This window comes from Rhinolophus sinicus, chromosome 13, assembly GCF_057876585.1.
Source record: "Rhinolophus sinicus isolate RSI-liver-muscle chromosome 13, RSI-T2T, whole genome shotgun sequence".
In the NCBI taxonomy this organism is placed as follows: Eukaryota; Metazoa; Chordata; class Mammalia; order Chiroptera; family Rhinolophidae; genus Rhinolophus; species Rhinolophus sinicus.
Genome location: NC_142513.1, coordinates 57,174,932 through 57,194,243, shown reverse-complemented (window position 1 = coordinate 57,194,243; position 19,312 = coordinate 57,174,932). Strand labels below are relative to the sequence as shown.

Here is a 19,312-nt window from a genome sequence, read left to right as displayed (position 1 = left end):
GGATTTTTGGATAGGTGTTTGTGAGAGATATTGATGCTCTTTTCTTGTAATATCTTTTCTGGCTTTGATATCAGAGTAACTCAGAAAATGAGTTGGAAAGGGTTTTGACTCTTTTTTGAAAGAATCTGTTTAGAGTTAGTCTTATTTATTTAAGATTTTGCTAGAATTCACCAACAAACCCTTTGGCCACATTTTATTTGTGGGAAGATTTTTAATTACTAATGTAATTTATTTACTAAAATTAGGTCTTATTGGATTTCATATGTCTTCTTGAGTCAGTTTTGATCATTTGTGTCTTCCTCAGAATTCATCCATTTGTTGCCATATATTTGTTAATACTATTAATTTTTTTTTAAATTAAAGTTTATTGGGGTGACAATTGTTAGTAAAGTTACATAGATTTCAGGTATACAATTCTGTAATACATTATCCATATCTCACATTGTGTGTTCACCACCCAGAGTCAGTTCTCTTTCCATCACCACATATTAGACCCTGTTTACCCTCTTCTAGAACCCCCTCCCCCTTTACCCGCTGGTAACCCCTAAACTATTGTCTGTGTCTATGAGTTTTTGTTCCTTCATTTGTTTGTCTTATTCTTTTGTTATTTTCAGTTTCATATACCACATATCTGTGAAATCTTATGGTTCTCTACTTTTTTTGTCTGACTTATTTCGCTTACCATTATAATCTCAAGATCCATCCATGTTGTCACAAATGGTACTATTTCATCTTTTCTTACCACTGAATAGTATTCCATTGTGTATATATACCACAACTTCTTTATCCATTCATCTATCAAAGGACACTTTAGTTGTTTCCATGTCTCAGCCACCGTAAATAAAGCTGCAGTGGACATTGGAGTACACTTGTCTTTATGGATAAGTGTTTTCAGATTTTTTGGGTAGATACCCAGGAGAGGGATTGCTGGGTCATATGGTAATTCTATTCGTAATTTTTTGAGGAACCTCCACACTGCCTTCCATAGCGGCTGCACCAATTTGCATTCCCACCAACAGTGTATGAGGGTTCCTTTTTCTCCACAGCCTCTCTAACACTTGTGTTAATACTATTCTTTTACATTTTGGAAGGTCAGCAGTGATGTCCCCTCTCCTTCCTGACTTTGGTAACTTGTATCTTCTTTCTTTTCTTAATCTAACGAAAGGGTTATTTATCACTGTTGTTGACCATTTCAAGAAACCAAACTTGCATTCATGGAGTCTCTATAGTTTGTACATTTTCTAGTTTATAGATTTCATTTTGGCTTTTCTCTTCCATTCTATCAATATAACCACGTCTGACTTACCCTGTAGCTGACATCTTCCAGGATAGTAGATGCGCCCACAGAAGATTCTGCTTGCCACAAGGTCTCCTTGATGCTGCAGCCATAAAGAAACACATTTTTCTTCTGGGAGTGGCCATGGAAATCACAGAAGACCTACAATGGCCAAACAGAGGAGAAAGTAAATCCCGGTCAGGCCCATTGGTTTCTGAACTGTTTAAAATGTCAGTTTCCTCAGAGAGATATTGTTTACTTAGCAGAACCAGCCACGTGGGGATCCTTGTTGACTCCGGCAAGAGTTGTATTGGTAAAGTTATCAGGGGGAAGTTAGTTTGGAAGAGGCTTGGGACTGAAGGGGATGTGAGGAAAGATGAGTTACTTGTAGCTCTTCTCAGAAATGTACTTGTGCCTGGAGAGGTGACAGGGTCAAAACTAGAAGAGGGCATAGGACCAAAAGCTTTCAAAACAATATGAGAGTTTTCCACAATTTTAAAAGTCAGTAGGAAATATCCGTTTAAAAGGAATAGATTAAACATAAAAAAGAGAAGCTAATAAATCACTATAATGTTTACTGTAGGGTTTGATACAGAGTTTGAAAATGACCATCAAATCCAATGGCTTAGCAAGCAAAGGTTTATGGTCCAACACACCCTCTTCATTGTAAGATCCAGGCTAAAGAAGATGCCCCTATTTGGGACATTTTACTATTGTGGCAAAGAGGGGAAAGACCAAAGGCAGACTCATATTATGGCTCTTAAAGCTTCTACTGAAGCATGGCAAACATCATGTCTGCTCTCATTCCATTGGCCAAAGCAAGTCACGTGATGAATATATTCAATGAGGTGGGGAAGTACATTCCTCCTCCAAGGAGTTTCTGTAAATCGTATGACAAAAGGCAGTCATGTGAAATCCTACTAGCATAAGAACTTCCCTTTCCATAAGGATTTCCCTATTAGCATAAGGATTTGCCCCTTTGCAATGGACTATGTTCCACCTCTCTGAAGAGGTGGAGTATATTTCTTTCACCCTTTGAATCTGGACTTAGCCACGTGACACCTTTTAGCCAGTAAGTATAGGCAAATATGATGCAAATCGCAGTTTATAACAGACTTGCACATTGTAGCTCGCTGTTTCATTGCTCCTGGGAACCCTGCCACAACTCCCATGTGGAGGAACACAGGCTAGTGACAGAGGTGCTACAGAGCCGTCCCCATTCACCTCATCGATAGCAAGCTAACCGTCAGACCTGCGAATGAATCCACCTTAGACGATCCTTCCCGGCCAAGCTGGCTCAGGCCAGAAAAAACAACCAGTTTACATGTATAATTCTCATGCAGCATCTTTAGGGACATTGCTTAGTTTTTGTTTAAGCCACTAAGTTTTGCGCATGGTTTGTTATCCCACATAAGCTAAGTGTTAGAATAATCTGTCCTTTTCGTCTAAATATGCATTTGCTTCCCCCCTTCCATATACAAAATACACTCCTCTCCTCCCTAAGGAAAATACTGTTAATATTCCATCGAACTCTCAGTCCAAGGTCCCATGACAGTTTCTGTCCTCATACGTGCTTGCTCCTGATCTGTGAACAAAAAAGTCACCTGACTGCCATCCGCCTACACACAATGGTTGAATGAGGAAACCTGGTCCCCAATAAACACTCATGCTTGAAAGAGGATGAACAGAATGGGCACAGCAGTCACTTGTGACAATTCTGAAATGACAATAAGCAGACACTGTCAGGTTCCTATATATATGGGGTGGGGGACACTAGGTTGATTAGACCCCAGTTCTGCTCCCTATAAGTAGTTCTGTATCGTATTTTTGTCTCTATAGATCTTTCCCCCGCCCTTGGTAGGTGCTTATTTCTCCATTATTCTCCTTGGCCATGTATGAAAAGGGCATTGGAGAATAACAGCCCACTCTGAGGCCAAGCAGCTATCTTTTCTGATTTGAAAGGTAGAAATTTGTGGGTCCAAGGGTGCTTTTACGTCTCAAAAAGTCACAGCCTCTTTGACTTGAGGCACTGGAAATAAAATTCATGCAGGTAAAATACACTTTTTGTTTTCTTTTTTGCCTGATTTTAATTTCTCAAAAACATAACTGAGCGTCTAACATATTAAATCTGGAATCTTTAGAATGCGCACTCATATCAAGGAAATCAGAAGAGCTAGTGTTATGTTCTGCCTTTATACTATGTTTATAGTAAATGTAAAAGCACATGTATCACAAAATAGAACGAAATTTGGAGAAACTGTGAATATACTGTTAAAGGTCATTATACCACACATGAAGCAGTGTAATGTTTTTCTGAAATTAGACTCTGATTAATTAAAGATGGACGCTGTAACAACAGAGTAAACCCCAAATATTTTAAGCGTATATATAATATTCAACCATGGAGATAAACTGGAATCACAAAAATGATCAATTAAATACAAAAAAATCAGAAAAGACAGAAAACTTTAAAAACAGGTGAAGCAAATAGAAAACAGCTATCAAGACGGTAAATTTCAATCCAAACATATCAATAATCTCATTAAATACAAACGGTCAAACATACTAATCAAAAGATACAGACTATCAGTTTGGTTAATAAGCTAGATCCAAACGCATTCTGTGTGAAAGAAGTTCATTTTAAATATAAAGACATAAATAGGCTAAAAGCAAAAGATGTGAAGAGATTTACCAATGTAAATGGTAGACAAAAGGGAGCTCAGCAACTACTTTATTAGATAAAATAGATGCCAGAACAAGCAGCGTTGTCTGGAATAAAGAGGGATGTGTTGGTACATGTGCCCATGTTGTCTTTGGTGGTTAAATGTTACCACGTAGCCGGCCTCAGCTACCCTGTTATAATCTCCATGGAAACCAGGTACCCCATCTCAAGAGTGGCATCACCTACAGACTTGGCCTTCAAAGAAGTGCCACTACAGAGCTTTTCAAGGATGAAGATACATCCTTCACTAAAGTATAGAGGGTGCCAAAAAAATGTATACACATTTTAAGGAAGGAAAAAACTGTATTAAAATTGTAACACAATGAATGACGCAAACATTTATTTGATTGACGCTATCTTTTGAGCGAACGTCATACTACATATTGCTACCGAAATTCAACTTCGAAAAGTAATACATAAATAACATCTCTTTAAATGTGTACATTTTTTTGGCACCCCCCCCAAACCCCCCAGGATTCCTCACTGCCTTATTGGAGGCAATGCCTTCTCAACCTTCTCATAGATGGAAGGTGGGTGCCAGGTCTCACAAGGTAAGTCCAGTACACATTCCTATCTCCGCTAGCTTTGGGTTCCCTTCTCCACATTGTGCCACAGAAGTTCTGGCACCTCAATATAGGCTGTTGTTGAGCACACATTTTAATCACCAACCAATTGGGCTGTTAGATCTGACTCCAGCTGCTCAAGCTAACAAATGAAATCTGCAATCTCCAGACAGTACACTCATATCAATGAAATCAGCCAAATCGAGTGTGATGTGGTGCCCTTATTAGTTTAGCACTCTAATAATCCATTCCTGCACGTTGCCCAGATTTCTGATGATGTATGTTGGCAAAATCTTACTACTGTTTTGGTGTTTAAGCTATTTCCTCCTGAGTCATAGGGTACACTTGTGTTCTACAATTATGCTTGAATTTGGTGCTAGGTATGAGATTAGGGGCAACATGGGGTACCTGTGGTACATTGGGGGGGAAAAAATGAACATCCGCTTTCAAGGAATTTGCCCCCGGTGAGGGTATCCCAGGACATAAGCAGAGGAAGACAAGTCTACTCAGATAGTATCTCTCCTGATAAGTGAGGCTTGAATGACTTGGGGTTCATGACTGTCAGTTTCCCTGATGTACAGCCATTTGCCCTCATTCCAAGTTCCAGGACCTTGCGCTTTGCAAATCAATTCCTAACATTCTTGTGAAAACCTGAGCAACTGTCACTGCAGTTTGGGAATTAACACAATTCGTTTTTTTATTTCATTCTCAGCCATACCAGCCTCTGCCGTTATAGGAAAACAGACATCATTTCCTAGTTGTCATAGAAGTTCTTTGGTCCTCAAACAATAAAGTGACTTGAAAGTGAAGACATCTAATCTCATCCTTTTCTTTTGTAACCACTCAAATGGATGAAAGAGTCTGAGTGCTTGCAGGCTTCCAGAATGGTCAGTGGCCAGAACGGTCAGTGGCAGCCACCATGAGGACTCCCAAGGCACTTTCTGAGTTGGTACCTCAGCAAAATCAAGCACAGCTAACTGTCGGATTAATTGTGACCTCACTGCATGACATCGATTACTAGCATCCCATTTCCCATTGGCCAGGGCTCATCCCCAGAACAGGATCAAACTAATGACCAAATCCCATCTCATTTGTATACATCAATGAGAAAAAGAGAGATGACCAAATTTTTCAATGGGCCAAAAAGTTGAATCGACATTTCACAAAAGAGAATGTGCAAATGGCTGTCAAGCAAATGAAAATGTCCTCAACCGAATTAATATGGAGGAGCTGTAATTTAAACACCACAGTGCAATGCCATTGCATCTAACGACTTCACAGGACTGCTAACACCATGAAAACAGACAATGCCAAGTAATGGTCAGCATATGGAGCAAATGCAACACTTGAACCCAGCTTGTGGGATTCTAAATTGACAGCACTATTTTGGAAAACAATTTGGAAATGTCTTCTAAAGCCGAATATACACATATTCTAGAACCTCCCCAACAGAAATGCATACATTGGGCACCAAAAGATATCAAAGCATGTATACAGAAGTACTATTTTTTTTTTATTGACACATTCTTGTTTATTTTTTTTTCTTTTCTCTTCCTTCTTTTTCTTTTCAAACTCAATTTTTTATTTGTTCCTCTTTATTACAATCTTCAGAAATTGAAATCATGCCTCAATTTTTACATTAGTACATTTTATAAATTAGTACACTTCAAATATTGATTTTTGTTCGAACTTTTTTCTTTAAAATAAAACAAATCTTAGCTTCAACAATTAGCTTGACTAACAAAAGGCTAAGTAAAATTATTATTAATTACTTTGTTAAGCATTTTTCTGATACCCAGTACCCAATATGCATATGAAATAATTGATTTTGTCTGACTCAGGTTAGAAGTACTATTTTTAATAGCCTAAAACTGCAAACGGCAGTAGAAGGAATGGATTGCAGTATAATCATTCAACAGAATACTGTCCAAAATGGAGAATGAAAGAACAAACTAGACAGAAAAGAGTACATTAGTATGACTTCCTTTATATGATGTTCAAAGACAAGCAAAACGAATATGGTGACAGAAATTAGGGTAGTGTTTATGTTTGGGGGCATATTTTTGTCTAGTGGCTTTGGGTTGCTGGTCGGTGTTCTTTATCTTGATTTAGCTGGTGATTGCATGGTGCGTTCATTTTATAAGAATTTGTCAAGCTGTACAGTTGTGATCAATCTGTGTGCTTGAAATTAACATATGATACATACATATTGGTGTGTTTCAAAGAGACAGAAGTCCTGATGTTAATGAGGTATTTTCTCACATCTGAGATTCTAGAAGTGTAGCCTTTGTGTATTAAGGACACACAGTAGGTAACTAAAGGTGTTTCTCAAATTTACTAATTATAGAGAAATGAGGACAGCTGATAGAGTAAACAAGTAAGAGTGGAAATCAGAAGTGGCAAAAAGAACGGAATTAGCAGAAACAGAAACACCTAACTTGGAATAAATTAGATTTATTCCTACAATTAGATTCAAAGAGTGGCACGAGGTGAAGGATAGAGACATTTAGCTAAGAAGGAGATTGTGAATGAGAGATCTGAAGGGTTTAGATGGCAGTTTTCTCAGAATCAATCAGTAGCCATAGATGTCAAAAATTAATCTAATTAATCATACATTGCTTCTGGAGAAGTATAGCGGCCATGTATTAAGAGAAAAATCAGTCCAATGTACCTCATCCTGGTCAATTTATATCTAATATAGTATTGTTCACTTCTGAGTGTGTCATTTTAGAACAAACTAGGACACCTCAGTAAAAGGGAAGCAGAAAGCCAGAGAAATGAGAATATTTGTAAACAAACAAACAAACAAACAGCTAATGATACTAGAGATACCTATCCTAGAAAAAAAGAAAGCTCAAAGGGGTCTTGATAGCAGTCTCCCAAATTTCTAAATCCTGTGATTTTCAACATGAACAAATGTATTTGCTCTCATTTCAAGGAGCAGAGGAAGGCAAAAGGAAGGGTAACACCGGACATCGTTTCCAGCTTCATCTTAAATTCAACGGCTGGTGAATATCTATTACTGGCAAGAAATAACTTGCTGTGGTGATTTCTGTCTTGCAATGCTGTGTCACACTTGAAAAAACTTTCGTTTCTGGATTGATTTCAGCAGGAGCCAGATGAATTGCTAAGAATGACACCGTGGGTTGAGAAGTTAAACTAGATGATGACAGCCTCCTTTGTGGTGCATGATAAAGTCCTGGAGTCCCTTTGATTGAGGAGGAAGCTGCTGACAGCAAGGAATGAAGCCCAGGACACTTGGGGTGCACGCACGGAGCCAAAAATAAACACATGCAAAAGGGAACTAAAAGGGCAGATGGGTGTATGGTCTGCCCCGTGAAAGCAGAAGATGTAGACTAACTCTTTGATGGCAAATTGGAATTGATGAGCTACGCTGCTTTGTCGGTAGACTACGTAAGTAGGAAGAATTCAGTCATGTCAGGAATGATTTCTGGAATCAAGGAAACACTGACTTGACTGGAGGCAGCAGGTAGGTTTCTGAACAGACCAGGTATCTATGAGACGAGAGTTTTAGGGAGTAAAGGACTCAAAACTGTTCTCTATGTTTCCCTTCCCATCCTCCTCCTCTCTTTTCTTGTAATTGTCAGTCAGAGAGAGGTACCACTATATGCTGGGGAAATTTCAATTTATACTGTAAATTCCCTGTGAGCAGAAAAGTACTTTTAAGTATTTCTTTCTCTTTAATAAAAAAAAAAAATTTTTTAATGTGGGATCCTTAATTCACAATATCAGGTCAAATGATATGAGAAAATAAGTCTTCCCAGCTTCTCGATGTCACTGAGCTGTGGAGTTATGCAGAGTTGGGAGGAAGCATTTGGTGCAATGACAAGTCAAACCACACAAGAGACAAATACTGGACAAGTGGCAGCTGCGAATAAGCAGAATGAGTTGGGTTTTTTGTTTGTTTGTTTGTTTGCTTTGTTTGTTTTTGTAAAGGGTGGGATAATTAAGCAAATGCACAGAAAAAGGCAGAAAACACAAAATGTGGTCCCAGGAAGAGAAAAATGAGAGCTGCAAAGACCTGGGAGTTTGGTCCTTTATAGTTCTTCTAAGACCTTTTGGACTTACTTCCTTCAAAACTCTGTATCTTAGTACTTGGGTTACCTTAAGCAGGATTCGTTATTTCCAACAGATAAATCCCTAGGTTACTGCTTCTCCGTCCTATCTATGCATGAGAATATCTGGAGGAGATTTAAAAAATATCAATGCCCATCAGTAGACAACTGGATTAAGAAACTATGGTACATTTATACAATGGAGTATTATGCAGCCATAAAGAAGAAAGAAATCTTACCATTTGCAACAACATGGATGGACCTAGAGAACATTATGTTAAGTGAAATAAGTCAGAAAGAGAAAGACAAATACCATATGATCTCACTTATATGCGGAATCTACAGAAAAGAATAAGTGAATGAACTAATCAGAGACAGTTTTGGAAACATGGAGGAAAAACAGGGGGTTGCTAGAGGGGCGGGGGGGTGGGGATAAGGGGAAGGTGAGAGGTTTTGAAAAATAGTCGGTAACCACAAGATGGTCATGGGGGTTTGAAAATTAATTTGGGGAACGTACAGAGGGGTAGTGGATGGGGGGAGGGGGGTTCACACAGTGTGAGGGATGTAAATGATAAACGTCTAAGTTTTGCTCTGTCTTGTGCACCTGAAACTAATTAAAAAACAACAACAACAAAATAAATAAAAAATAAATAAATAAATAAAAGAATCAGAAAAGAAAAAAAAGAAGTACAAATTTGTTATTATAAGGTAGTCATGGGGATGTAGGGTACAGCACAGCAATATAGTCAATAATATTGTAATAACTATGTGTGGTGTCAGATGGGTACTAGATTTATTGGGGTGATAGATAGGAGGGGGTTGGGGGCAGGGTGAAAAAGGTGAAGGAATTAAGAAATATAAATTTGTAGTTACAAAATAGTCACAGGGATGTAAAGTAAAGCACAGTGAATATAGTCAACAATATGGTAATAACTATGGATAGTGCCAGGTGGGTACTAGACTAGTCAGGGGATCACTTCTTAAATTATATAAATGTCTAACCACTATGCTGTACACCTGAAATTAATACAAAATAATATTGAATGTCAACTGTAACTGAAAAATTTAAAAAGGGGAGAAGAGATGAAGGGGAATAAGAGGTTCCAAATTTCCAGGTATGAAACAAACAAGTCACGGGCACGTAACGCACAGCATGGGGAATATAGTCCATAATATTGTGATAGCTGGGACGGTGTCAGGTGGTTGCTGGACTTAGGGTGACCACTTCTTTTGATATGTAAATGTTGAATATGGTGTATGTCTGAAACTAACATAATATTTCATGTTAGCTATATTTTAATAAAAATCTTTTTTAGAAAAGGAAATATGTAATACATTCAAATAAAATTAGTAATTGAAATAAAAAATATATATATATCAATGCCCAAAACCCACCTCCAGAGAGTTTGACTTAACTGGTCTGTAGTAACACTAAGACTACGGGATTTTTAAACGTTTTCTAGGTAATTCTAATTGGCAGCCAGGGTTGAGAACCACTGTTCCTGGAGAGAGTCTAGAGCAGGGGTGTCCAAACGGCAGCCCGCGGGCCAACTACGGTCCGCAATTCATTTTTAATTGGCCCGCAGCAAATTCCAAAAATATATTTAGTTTACTTAAATAAACCAGGTGAGGCAATACGTACTTCACCTCGAGTGAGTGGCCCGGCTGTTTGCGTATTTTACCACATATGGCCCTTGGTAAAAAATATTGAACAAAGTTTGGACACCCCTGGTCTAGAGCAATGGATCACACATATTATTGAACATCCGAAAAAGCTGGAGTGCTTATTAAAATACAGATGATGAGCCATGTCCTAGAACTCCGGGATTCACATAAGACCGGGTTAGACCCAGGAATCTGAACTTCTAACAATTCCCAGTGTTACTGGTCCCAGGACCATGCTTTCAAAGCCTCTAGTAGAGAGGAACCAATAAAACCAGCGTTGGAGGTTTAATCTTTAACCATTGTGAATTTCCCATGAACCTTTGTCTCTTACCCCGAAATTTTTCTCTGCGAGTTTAACACCCACCATTCATATGAAAAGTGTGCAAACAAATTAAGACCGTGTCTTAGCAACAGATTTCTCAATAAAGCCAGAAGCTATGCCGATGTGGTGACAGGTGCTCCTTTAAAGCTGAACTCAACCGGAAAAAAAAAAGAGTTTTATTATTTTTTGTCTGATCCTTGCAGACTCTGAAAGCTGAGGTAAATGACAAATTATAGACCTATCCACCTGCGGGAATGATGACGGCTTGGCTCTGGGACTTCTAGCGGCCTCTGAAGATTCAAAATAAAGGAAATGGAGACATTGTTCTGCTTGTTACTCAAATGACATTCCTAAAAATAAATGCCTGTTAATTATAAGAAACATGTGTTCCTCTAAATTGTAGGGGCAATTACAAGATAAATTATTAAGTCTGAGAAAGCTTCTTCTTTCCTACTGGAAGATGTAACACACTTCCTTTCAGTAAAATTCTGTTCCGGCTAAGTAGGAAGTGAGCCTGCATCCACAGGTAAACCAGTGGCCCTATCTTGCCTATTCATAAATTGATTCTACAAATATTTACTGGGTGTCTTGCTGTGTGGCAGGAGAAATTAAAATTTGAATATAACATAGTACGGCCCTTAATGACAATGGCGACAGTAGTTAACTTTGTTGAAGAGTTATGGTCCTTCAGATACTGTGCTTAAAGCTTAATATAAATTATCTCATAATGAAGTAGGTGCCACAATTATCCCCATTTTGCAGCTGAGAAAATTGAATTGCAGGTCAAATAAGTCACTTGCCCAAGTATGCATTGCTATTAAGTGGGTGAGCAAATAGGTGAACCCCAGTTTGCTCCAATCCTGACTCTATGTTTTAAAACACTTTCCATTTCTATGCTGCCTCTTCTGTGGGCTGCATTGTTGGGATGGTCTCACAAGTCAAGAGGAAATTGTTTTGCAGGGAGAATGGAGGTTGAGATAAGAACAGAGTTCTCTGGGAACCAAATAAGGGCACGTCGCCCGAATCTAGGGGCATCATTCACATTGGACTCCAAATGAAGGGCCCCCCTGAAGGTGTGCGATGTGGTGGCCCTGCCATTCCCTGGGGGGTTATCCTGAGATGAGCGCTGCCGAGAGCTCTCCAAGCACATGGGAAAGGAGCAAGGAAGGGCTATGGGTCTGAGGAACTGCCACCACTCAGAATAAAACAGTGGACTGGAAGAGGGAGAAGAATGGAGCTTAGGTGCCCGCAGAAGTGGGCAGGGGCAGAGCGTCAATGCACTTGCATGGCACTCAAGAATGTGTGGACATCTCCTGGAAGGTGGTGAAGGAGCCGTGAAAGCTTGTGAGGAAGAAGGAGCAGCAGGACTGGATCACTAGAGCAGGGGTGTTACGAAAGAATTGGAGGGACTGAGACCCGCCGGGGGAGACGACAACGGCCTAGCTTACGGCAGCACCTACAAGTATGGAGAGGAAGGATGTTTGGTGAGAGAGCAAGGAAGTGAAATCTGTAAGAGTCGGACACTAAATGGATTTAGAGGCTCAGGGAGGAGGAGGGTGAGTGTAACACCTGGACTTCCGGATTAAGTGAATAGGTAATAAGATTGTGCTTTTCCCCACGGCAAGGAGCACAGGAAGAGGTGCAGACTTTCAAGTATCCATTGGGTTTTGTTTCCTTGGAGCTGGAGCGCTTAGTTTTGAACTTTTTCACCCTGGGTTATGCCGATCTCCGTGTCTCTCTTTCTTGTCAGCAAAAAGTGGTGTGGATTGGATTAGATTCTGAAATCAGGCTCTTATGCATCTCCTTATACCTTTTCCAGGGAGTTCTCATCGGAGCTAAATTGCAAGGTTAATTTGATTCATGCAAACGTGAGTTCCTTCCCTTCTTGCTCAGCAAAGGGGTTGCTCAGGGCACCTCACTATGCTCCTCACGTGCCTTCCTCATCTTTCCTCCCCCGCCCCCCCCCCCCATTCTTTGGTCTCATTCCGGTTCCTCTGTAAGCTAATTAGGCCACCGTTCAAGAGGTTACCCCCCTCCATCTCAAACACCACCCCCCCATTAGCCGCTCCCTGCTCCCCAGGGCTCACCCATGTGCAAGTTTACCGCTCTGCTTTCCAGCGTGAAGCGGCTGGGCTTTGCAGGCCTCACATCTGGGTCTTGTCCCCATGTCCCAGCAGTGAGACCTCTGCATTATTTAAACCACTGCCACAGGAACACGCAGGTGAGGCTGGAGCTGGAAAGCGGCAAATTCTGGGGAATGTGCTAGAAACCCAAAACAGCAATGCTTTCAATTCAACCAACCAGGGCTGACTGAAGTCCTGGGGGATGCAGCCTGTGCCCCATCTTCTGCAGATACCGTTCACCCCACAGACCTGAGTGGAGTCTCCATTCCCAGAAGGGAAACGGTACTGGTGGCATATTCAATTACTGCCCCCCACCAAGGGCCCTGTTGACAAGACCATATTCCCAGTCCTTTTATTGACAGCCGTGCTCTCTCTTTAGTGTTTCATCTGAGTTATCAGCAACAACCAGTCACGGCTAACATTAAGCCGAGGGGGATATGCAGAATCCATTCCTGCAACTATCTGAAAGGGGATTTTATGCTCCATTCCCTTTCCTAAAGTGAGCGGCTTCACTTAAACGGGGCCATGACGGGCCACAGTTCCAACATGGCCTGAGAAAAGCAGCCTTTACTCGTGAATCAATTTGGGCCTCCTCCAATGGCTAATTGGGGGTGAAATTTTTCACGTGAAACCCAGCAAAATGCGTCAATAACCGGTTCTGAGATTGCCCATAGTGGGAACCTTAATTACATGTTGTAAAATGTTGGAGGAAGCTTTCTGCCATCCCACGGGTATGTGTTATAATGTCCTTCTTTCCAAAACATTTCTATTACATTGAAAGTGCCCGTGTAAATTAATGCAAAACACACAGTCTAATAGTGGTTTTGTTTTGTACATGGCATCCTTCTGGTATGAAATAATTATTTTTAATTCCTGCTATGTATTTGAATGCTTGATACAGGCCGGTTACATCGCTAAGATTTTACACATAGTCTAAAAGTTCTGGGAGGATATCCCCCACATTTACACATGAGGTTCAACTTCTAAGTTAAGGAGGTCAAGGGACAGATTTCTACCTCCTGATACACAGAAGGCATATGAGAGACACAAGTGAGGGACAGAGAGGAATATTTTTCTTTGCTTTTCAACATAAGTTTATCTAAGAAACTTGAGCAATTCAAAATGTGCAGTATTTGTTGGTAAAAAAAACATACAAAATATGGTTTCTGGCAGGATAGAGAAGCATTGTTTAATCTTTACTCTGATAGTATGGGAACAATTTTAAATAAAAGAATAAGGAATCAAATTTACATTTTCCCCCCAGGATCTCTGTGGGTAGTTTGTCCTCCTCCCCCAACTATAACAGAATTTTTTTTCTACTATACACATTTTTCTCAAATAAAAAAAGAGGAGAATTCTAGGTTTCATACCCTAGCATCGTTCAATGAAAATAAGTAAAAATAACACTGTTCTCCTGCCACTGCTGAGGAATACAATGGAGATAAAATAAATAATGTATATAAAGTATCTTGGTGACAAAGTGGTAGGAAGGGACACGCCATGCCTTTTGCCCTCTCCACTTGTGCCTTTTTAAAAAGAAGCTGATTCACGAAAAACATATGCCAGAGGGGTAGAATAAGACCAGGAAAAAAAAATCATTTCCGTAGCTAAAAATTCTGCTCCATTGGGTCCCAGAAAAAAATAAAACCGAAATATACCCACGCTGTCCCCTGACAGAAGGCCTGGTTTGGGTGAGTGGTAAATGGAAATCAATGAGCTCTTCAAAGGGCACGGAAATTCCTTTTGCAACATGCACTCACACAGTGAGAGCCCAGAGGTTGGAGATTGATCTCTTTCCTAATGCTAGAGCCCAGACTCCCTGCAGCGGCCCAGGGGCCAGGGCAGCTGTAACACGCCGGCAGGAGAAGTGGCTGGCCTGGCCTCCAGGGAGCCTGCAGGAGCCTGGAGTGCTTTCTTCCACTGCCCGCAGCTTCACCTGACTGGCCCCTGTGCAGTAAACCTCCCGGCCTTTGGGGGGCGCTACACTAACAGGGACTATTCAATGCCTCCTACTAGCTGACTGCTGAGCCCGTCTGCTTCTTTGAGCTTCTCTGCTTGGATGCCTTTTCTCTGACTGGATCCTTCTGACTTCCAAACATGTTATCCGACAACCTTTCTATTCTGCCCCGGCAAATATCTCTTCTTTGGCTTCAATTACATGCAACGCCCTTTGTCTCTTAGTTGCATTTCAAAGCTCTGTGACCTTGTTTTCATTAATTTATCTTCAATTTTCTCTATTTGGGTACGTGTATACCTTTGGTGAGGTACACAGGTCTTCAATGTATAGATCAATGAGTTCTGGTATTAACTGACTCTTTAATCAAGATGTAGAACACTTCCGCTAACCTACAAAGGAGGGATCCTGGCCCTTATTATTTAATTCCCTTGTAGAGGCAACCACTGTTCTGATTTCTCTCCTCTCCGATTTACTGACCTTGAATTTTACTAAATGGAAATGTACAGCATGTACTCAGAAGTGTCTAGTGTATTTCAGTCAACATGTTTCTGAAATTCTTCCACATTGTGGAGTCTGTGTTTGTAGTTTATTGTTTTGGTATCATTTTACTTTTTATGATTGAATAGTAGTCTAATACATAAGTACATCAATATTTACTATGTTTCTGGGCTTTTGGCTCCAGCATCTAGAGCGGGTTTCCAGACCTTCTCACAAACAAGAGAGACAGAAAATTGGAGTTCAAAAAAATGGGAAAGGGACCATAAGGTCCATGCAATTATCAGATGAGTCTCTGCCACCAGTAAACAAAGAAACTTTTTCTTTAGTCCTATGCAGTTACCCCAAGCATAGAAAACTGGCCAGAACTTGAGTTGCACAAGGCAGAAGGCCTAAGAGATCACAGTCAGTCTTGTACACCCTCTGAGGAAAGAATAATTCTCAGCCTTATGATAATTAAAAAAAAAAAAAAAAAAAAAACAAGCAAAACTCTATTCATCCTCCAAGTCCAGCTCAAATGGCACCTCCAGTCTCTCACTTTTCCATAACCCTCAGGGAAAGGAGTCAAGCCTTCATTTTCATTCCTACAACAACTCACATCAGCCTTTGTTACAGTTTTTACCATGCGTACTCATTGATTTCTTTGCAGACATGACTCCACTTTCTACCAAAGTAAACTATGGACTCCTCAAAGAAAAGGACAAGCTTTTTTTGGCTTTGTATCCCTGGCAACTAGCACAGTGATTCTACATACACACATGCTGTAAATGAATCAACAAATGAATGACCACCCAGATGGTGAGTGGGTAGATGGATGGATAGATAGGTACATGGGTGGGTGGGTGGGTGGGTTGATGGGTTGATGGATGGATGGATGGATAGATGTATGGTTAGGTGGGTGGATGGATGGATGAATGGATGAGTAGATGGATGGATGAAAGAATATCTGAATATTGCCATATTGCTTACAAACTGAATAAGCTGTCTGTTCTTTGGCAGCCCCAATCAGTATCAGGGCACTGCTTTCTCTCACTGTCTCACATTCATAAGTCCTGGGAGTTCATATTATTCTACAACAATAGGCAAAGGCCTGAGCACCACCTAGAATGGGTGGAACCTCCTAGCTACCAGAAGTGGCTCCCCAAGGCTTCAGGAAATATTTTCATAAGAGTCACAATTAATCTGCAACCATGTAGCCCAAGACTCAACGTTGACACAGTGGAAATCTTCCCGGTACAGGACAGACCTGAGTATTGAGTGTCAGTGGCTCTGCAGTCAACAGGAAGCTGGTTAAATGCAGCCTCACAGGTACGGAAAGGTGATGTAGAGCCCATTAGAGAGCTTTGTAACACTGTGAATAGCATTTAGTACTCAGCTGTTTCTCACCCACCTCTCAGATGGTCCCAGCAGGAAACAAGCCTGTGGCTGTCATGTTTACAGTTAATTAATGTTTATTTATATTTTTAAACAAGGCTTTCACCTGTCAGACTTTAAAATAAATGTACTGCTCTTCAATTAGAGGTTGTCAGAGCAGAGAAGAATCCTGTTTGTTATGAGTTGAATGTGTATGTGTTTAAGTGTTTATCAGGTAGGGGCCTCTTTTCCTGTAAATTTCTCTCCTCCCAGAGGCTAAGGCTTCCTACCCAGAGAACACACTTTTCTAGGCCTTGGCCATGACATTTGTGCTCTTGGATGCAGGCCACAGATTTGCGTCTAGAGGGCAGACAGCATAAATTAATGTCTCTTTGCATGGAAGAGTGAGGGCTGGCATAAAAATACTGCACAATTTGACCAGTGTAGGACAAAGATTCTTAAGGATACAAGGTCTGACCATTAAGTTCGTGAACTTGTGGCAATGATGTTGCTAACTTTTTTGATATCAGAGCGATTGATCATGATGAATTTGTACCAACTGGACAAACAGTGAACCAAGTTTCTTACTTGGAAGTGCTGAAAAGGCTGCATGAAAAAGTTAGATGACCTGAACTTTTCGCCAACAATTCATGGCTCTTGCATCACGACAATGCACCAGCTCACACGGCACTGTCTGTGAGGGAGTTTTTAGTCAGTAAACAAATAACTGTATTGGAACACCCTCCCTACTCACCTGATCTGGCCCCCAATGACTTCTTTCTTTACTTGAAGATAAAGGAAATATTGAAAGGAAGACATTTTGATGACATTGAGAACATCAAAGGTAATACGATGACAGCTCTGATGGCCATTCCAGAAAAAGAGTTCCAACATTGCTTTGAAGGGTGGACTAGGTGCTGGCATTGGTGCATAGCTTCCTAAGGGGAGGACTTCGAAGGTGATGTAATGATAATCAGCAATGAGGTGTGTAGTGCTTTTTCTAGGATGAGTTCGCGGACTTAATTGTCTGACCTTGTATGCTTTGCTCTCTTTGCATTAAAGGGCTGACTGAGAAAGTCTGAAGTGTTTAAACCCTGCAAAATCCAAGGAGAGGTCTGGCCTTTGACTGGCTCCCGACAGATCACCTTGATATCCTTGGACTATTCTGCTAGATAAGAGCATCTCTCTCTACCTGGGACCTTGGATCATGCCGACGGTTGATGGTGACATGATTTATGGGGGGGGTCTTGGACCACAGAGTGTCAGTTTGACCCCTGAAGGAGCTGGAGCCTGACTGACTCAGAGGTGCCCTGGCTACAAAGTGACCCCCCCAAGAAAAATCCTGGACACCCACGCTCCTCTTATTCTCTTAGTGAGCTTCCTTGGCTGGCCACACTCTGCATGTCATCACAGGTTGTGGCTGGAGAAGTAAGCACTTCCTCATAACTCACTGAAAACACACAGCTGTCTCTCCCAGACTCTGCCCTAGGTGCCTTTTATGTTTGCTGATTTTAATTTGTACCCTCTCACTGTCAGAAACCATCATGATGAGCATAATAGCAATTCTGAGTTCTGTGAGTCCTTCTAGGGAATCAGTGGACTTGAGGCTTCTCGGGGACCCCCCCCAACACACCCCATCAAAGAGTAAGTGATGAGGAAAGATGGGGTTTCAGAGTGGAAAAAGAGATCTGAACTGAATTCAAATTCTGCGCACACTTTCCCAGTGACCTCAGGGAAATCATGTGACCTCTTAATATTTTTGAGATTTAAGTAAGATGCCGTATTAAAGATTCACCCATTGTTCCAATTGATAGTCACTGAATGTGCCAGAGAGCATATGATGAAAAAGTGGTTAATGGCAGAGGTGAATGAGTTGGGTCACCTGTGAGTTTCCCCACGCTACGTGAAGTTCCTTCGGTTAGGTAAGCCCTCTGAATTTGGACGTACGACCCTCCACAGTTTTGCACACTGATATGCTCACAGTTTGCAGTCAACAAATGACTGTTTTCCTACCATTGTTTGGCTCCCTTTGCCTCCTTTCCTATCTTGAGCCTGAGCTCCTGCTTTCCAATCATTGGTTTTTTTGTTTTTGTTTTTGTTTTTTTTCCCAATAGTCTGTTTTTTTATCAAGTGCACAGCTGCAATAGGCTTGGGAGAAAAGGTTATTTGTGAAATATGCCTGGAATGTTGCCGGCGTCATCTTTGGAAGTTACTAAGTACTAGTTAACAGTGCGTATGAACAGCTAGAGGATTGTTTCCAAACACTCTTTAATAGGTATATACTTTCTCTTCCTTGACCAATAACTAAAAAAGCTGAACTATGAAGACTCTGCAAGTGGGAAGGAAGGTCATTCCCTGCCCAGTTTTCCCTGATGAACACTGACCCAGTGGGTCGCCCATATTGTGGGTGACATTGTGCCTCGCACAGTACTGCTGAAGCTCTAATTCCCAGAACCTGGGAATGGCACCTTCTTTGGAAATAGGGTCTTTGCAGACATTATCAAGTCAAGATGAGCCCACACTGAATCAGGGTGGCCCCTGATCCAATGACGGCTGTCCTTATAAAAAGAGGGACCTTTGTACGCAGACACACAGAGCGGGAAGATGGCCATGTGAAGACAAAGACAGACATTGAAGTTCTGCTGCCACAAGCCAAGGGACACAAAGAATTCCTGGCGGCCTAGGAAGAGGCAATCAAAGGTTCTTTCCTAGAGCCACCTTCAGAGAGATCATGGCCTGCGGACACCTTCATGTCACACT

The 19,312-nt window shown here is 41.0% G+C and overlaps 1 protein-coding gene and 1 long non-coding RNA gene across 2 annotated transcripts in view; one reads left to right on the top strand and one right to left on the bottom strand.

The window, feature by feature from the left end:
- The window catches only part of AGBL1 (AGBL carboxypeptidase 1), a 532,929-nt gene that overhangs the window by 255,062 nt on the left and 258,555 nt on the right, over positions 1-19,312 (bottom strand). The window contains exon 19 of the mRNA XM_019726713.3: positions 1,307-1,438. Coding sequence (XP_019582272.3) covers positions 1,307-1,438 — 132 coding nt within the window. The remainder of the gene's footprint in view (positions 1-1,306; positions 1,439-19,312) is intronic.
- Positions 7,776-18,327, top strand: LOC141568295 (uncharacterized). Its single transcript, XR_012491414.2, has 3 exons — positions 7,776-8,051; positions 15,849-15,997; positions 17,615-18,327. It is a non-coding gene; the product is annotated as an uncharacterized LOC141568295 (long non-coding RNA).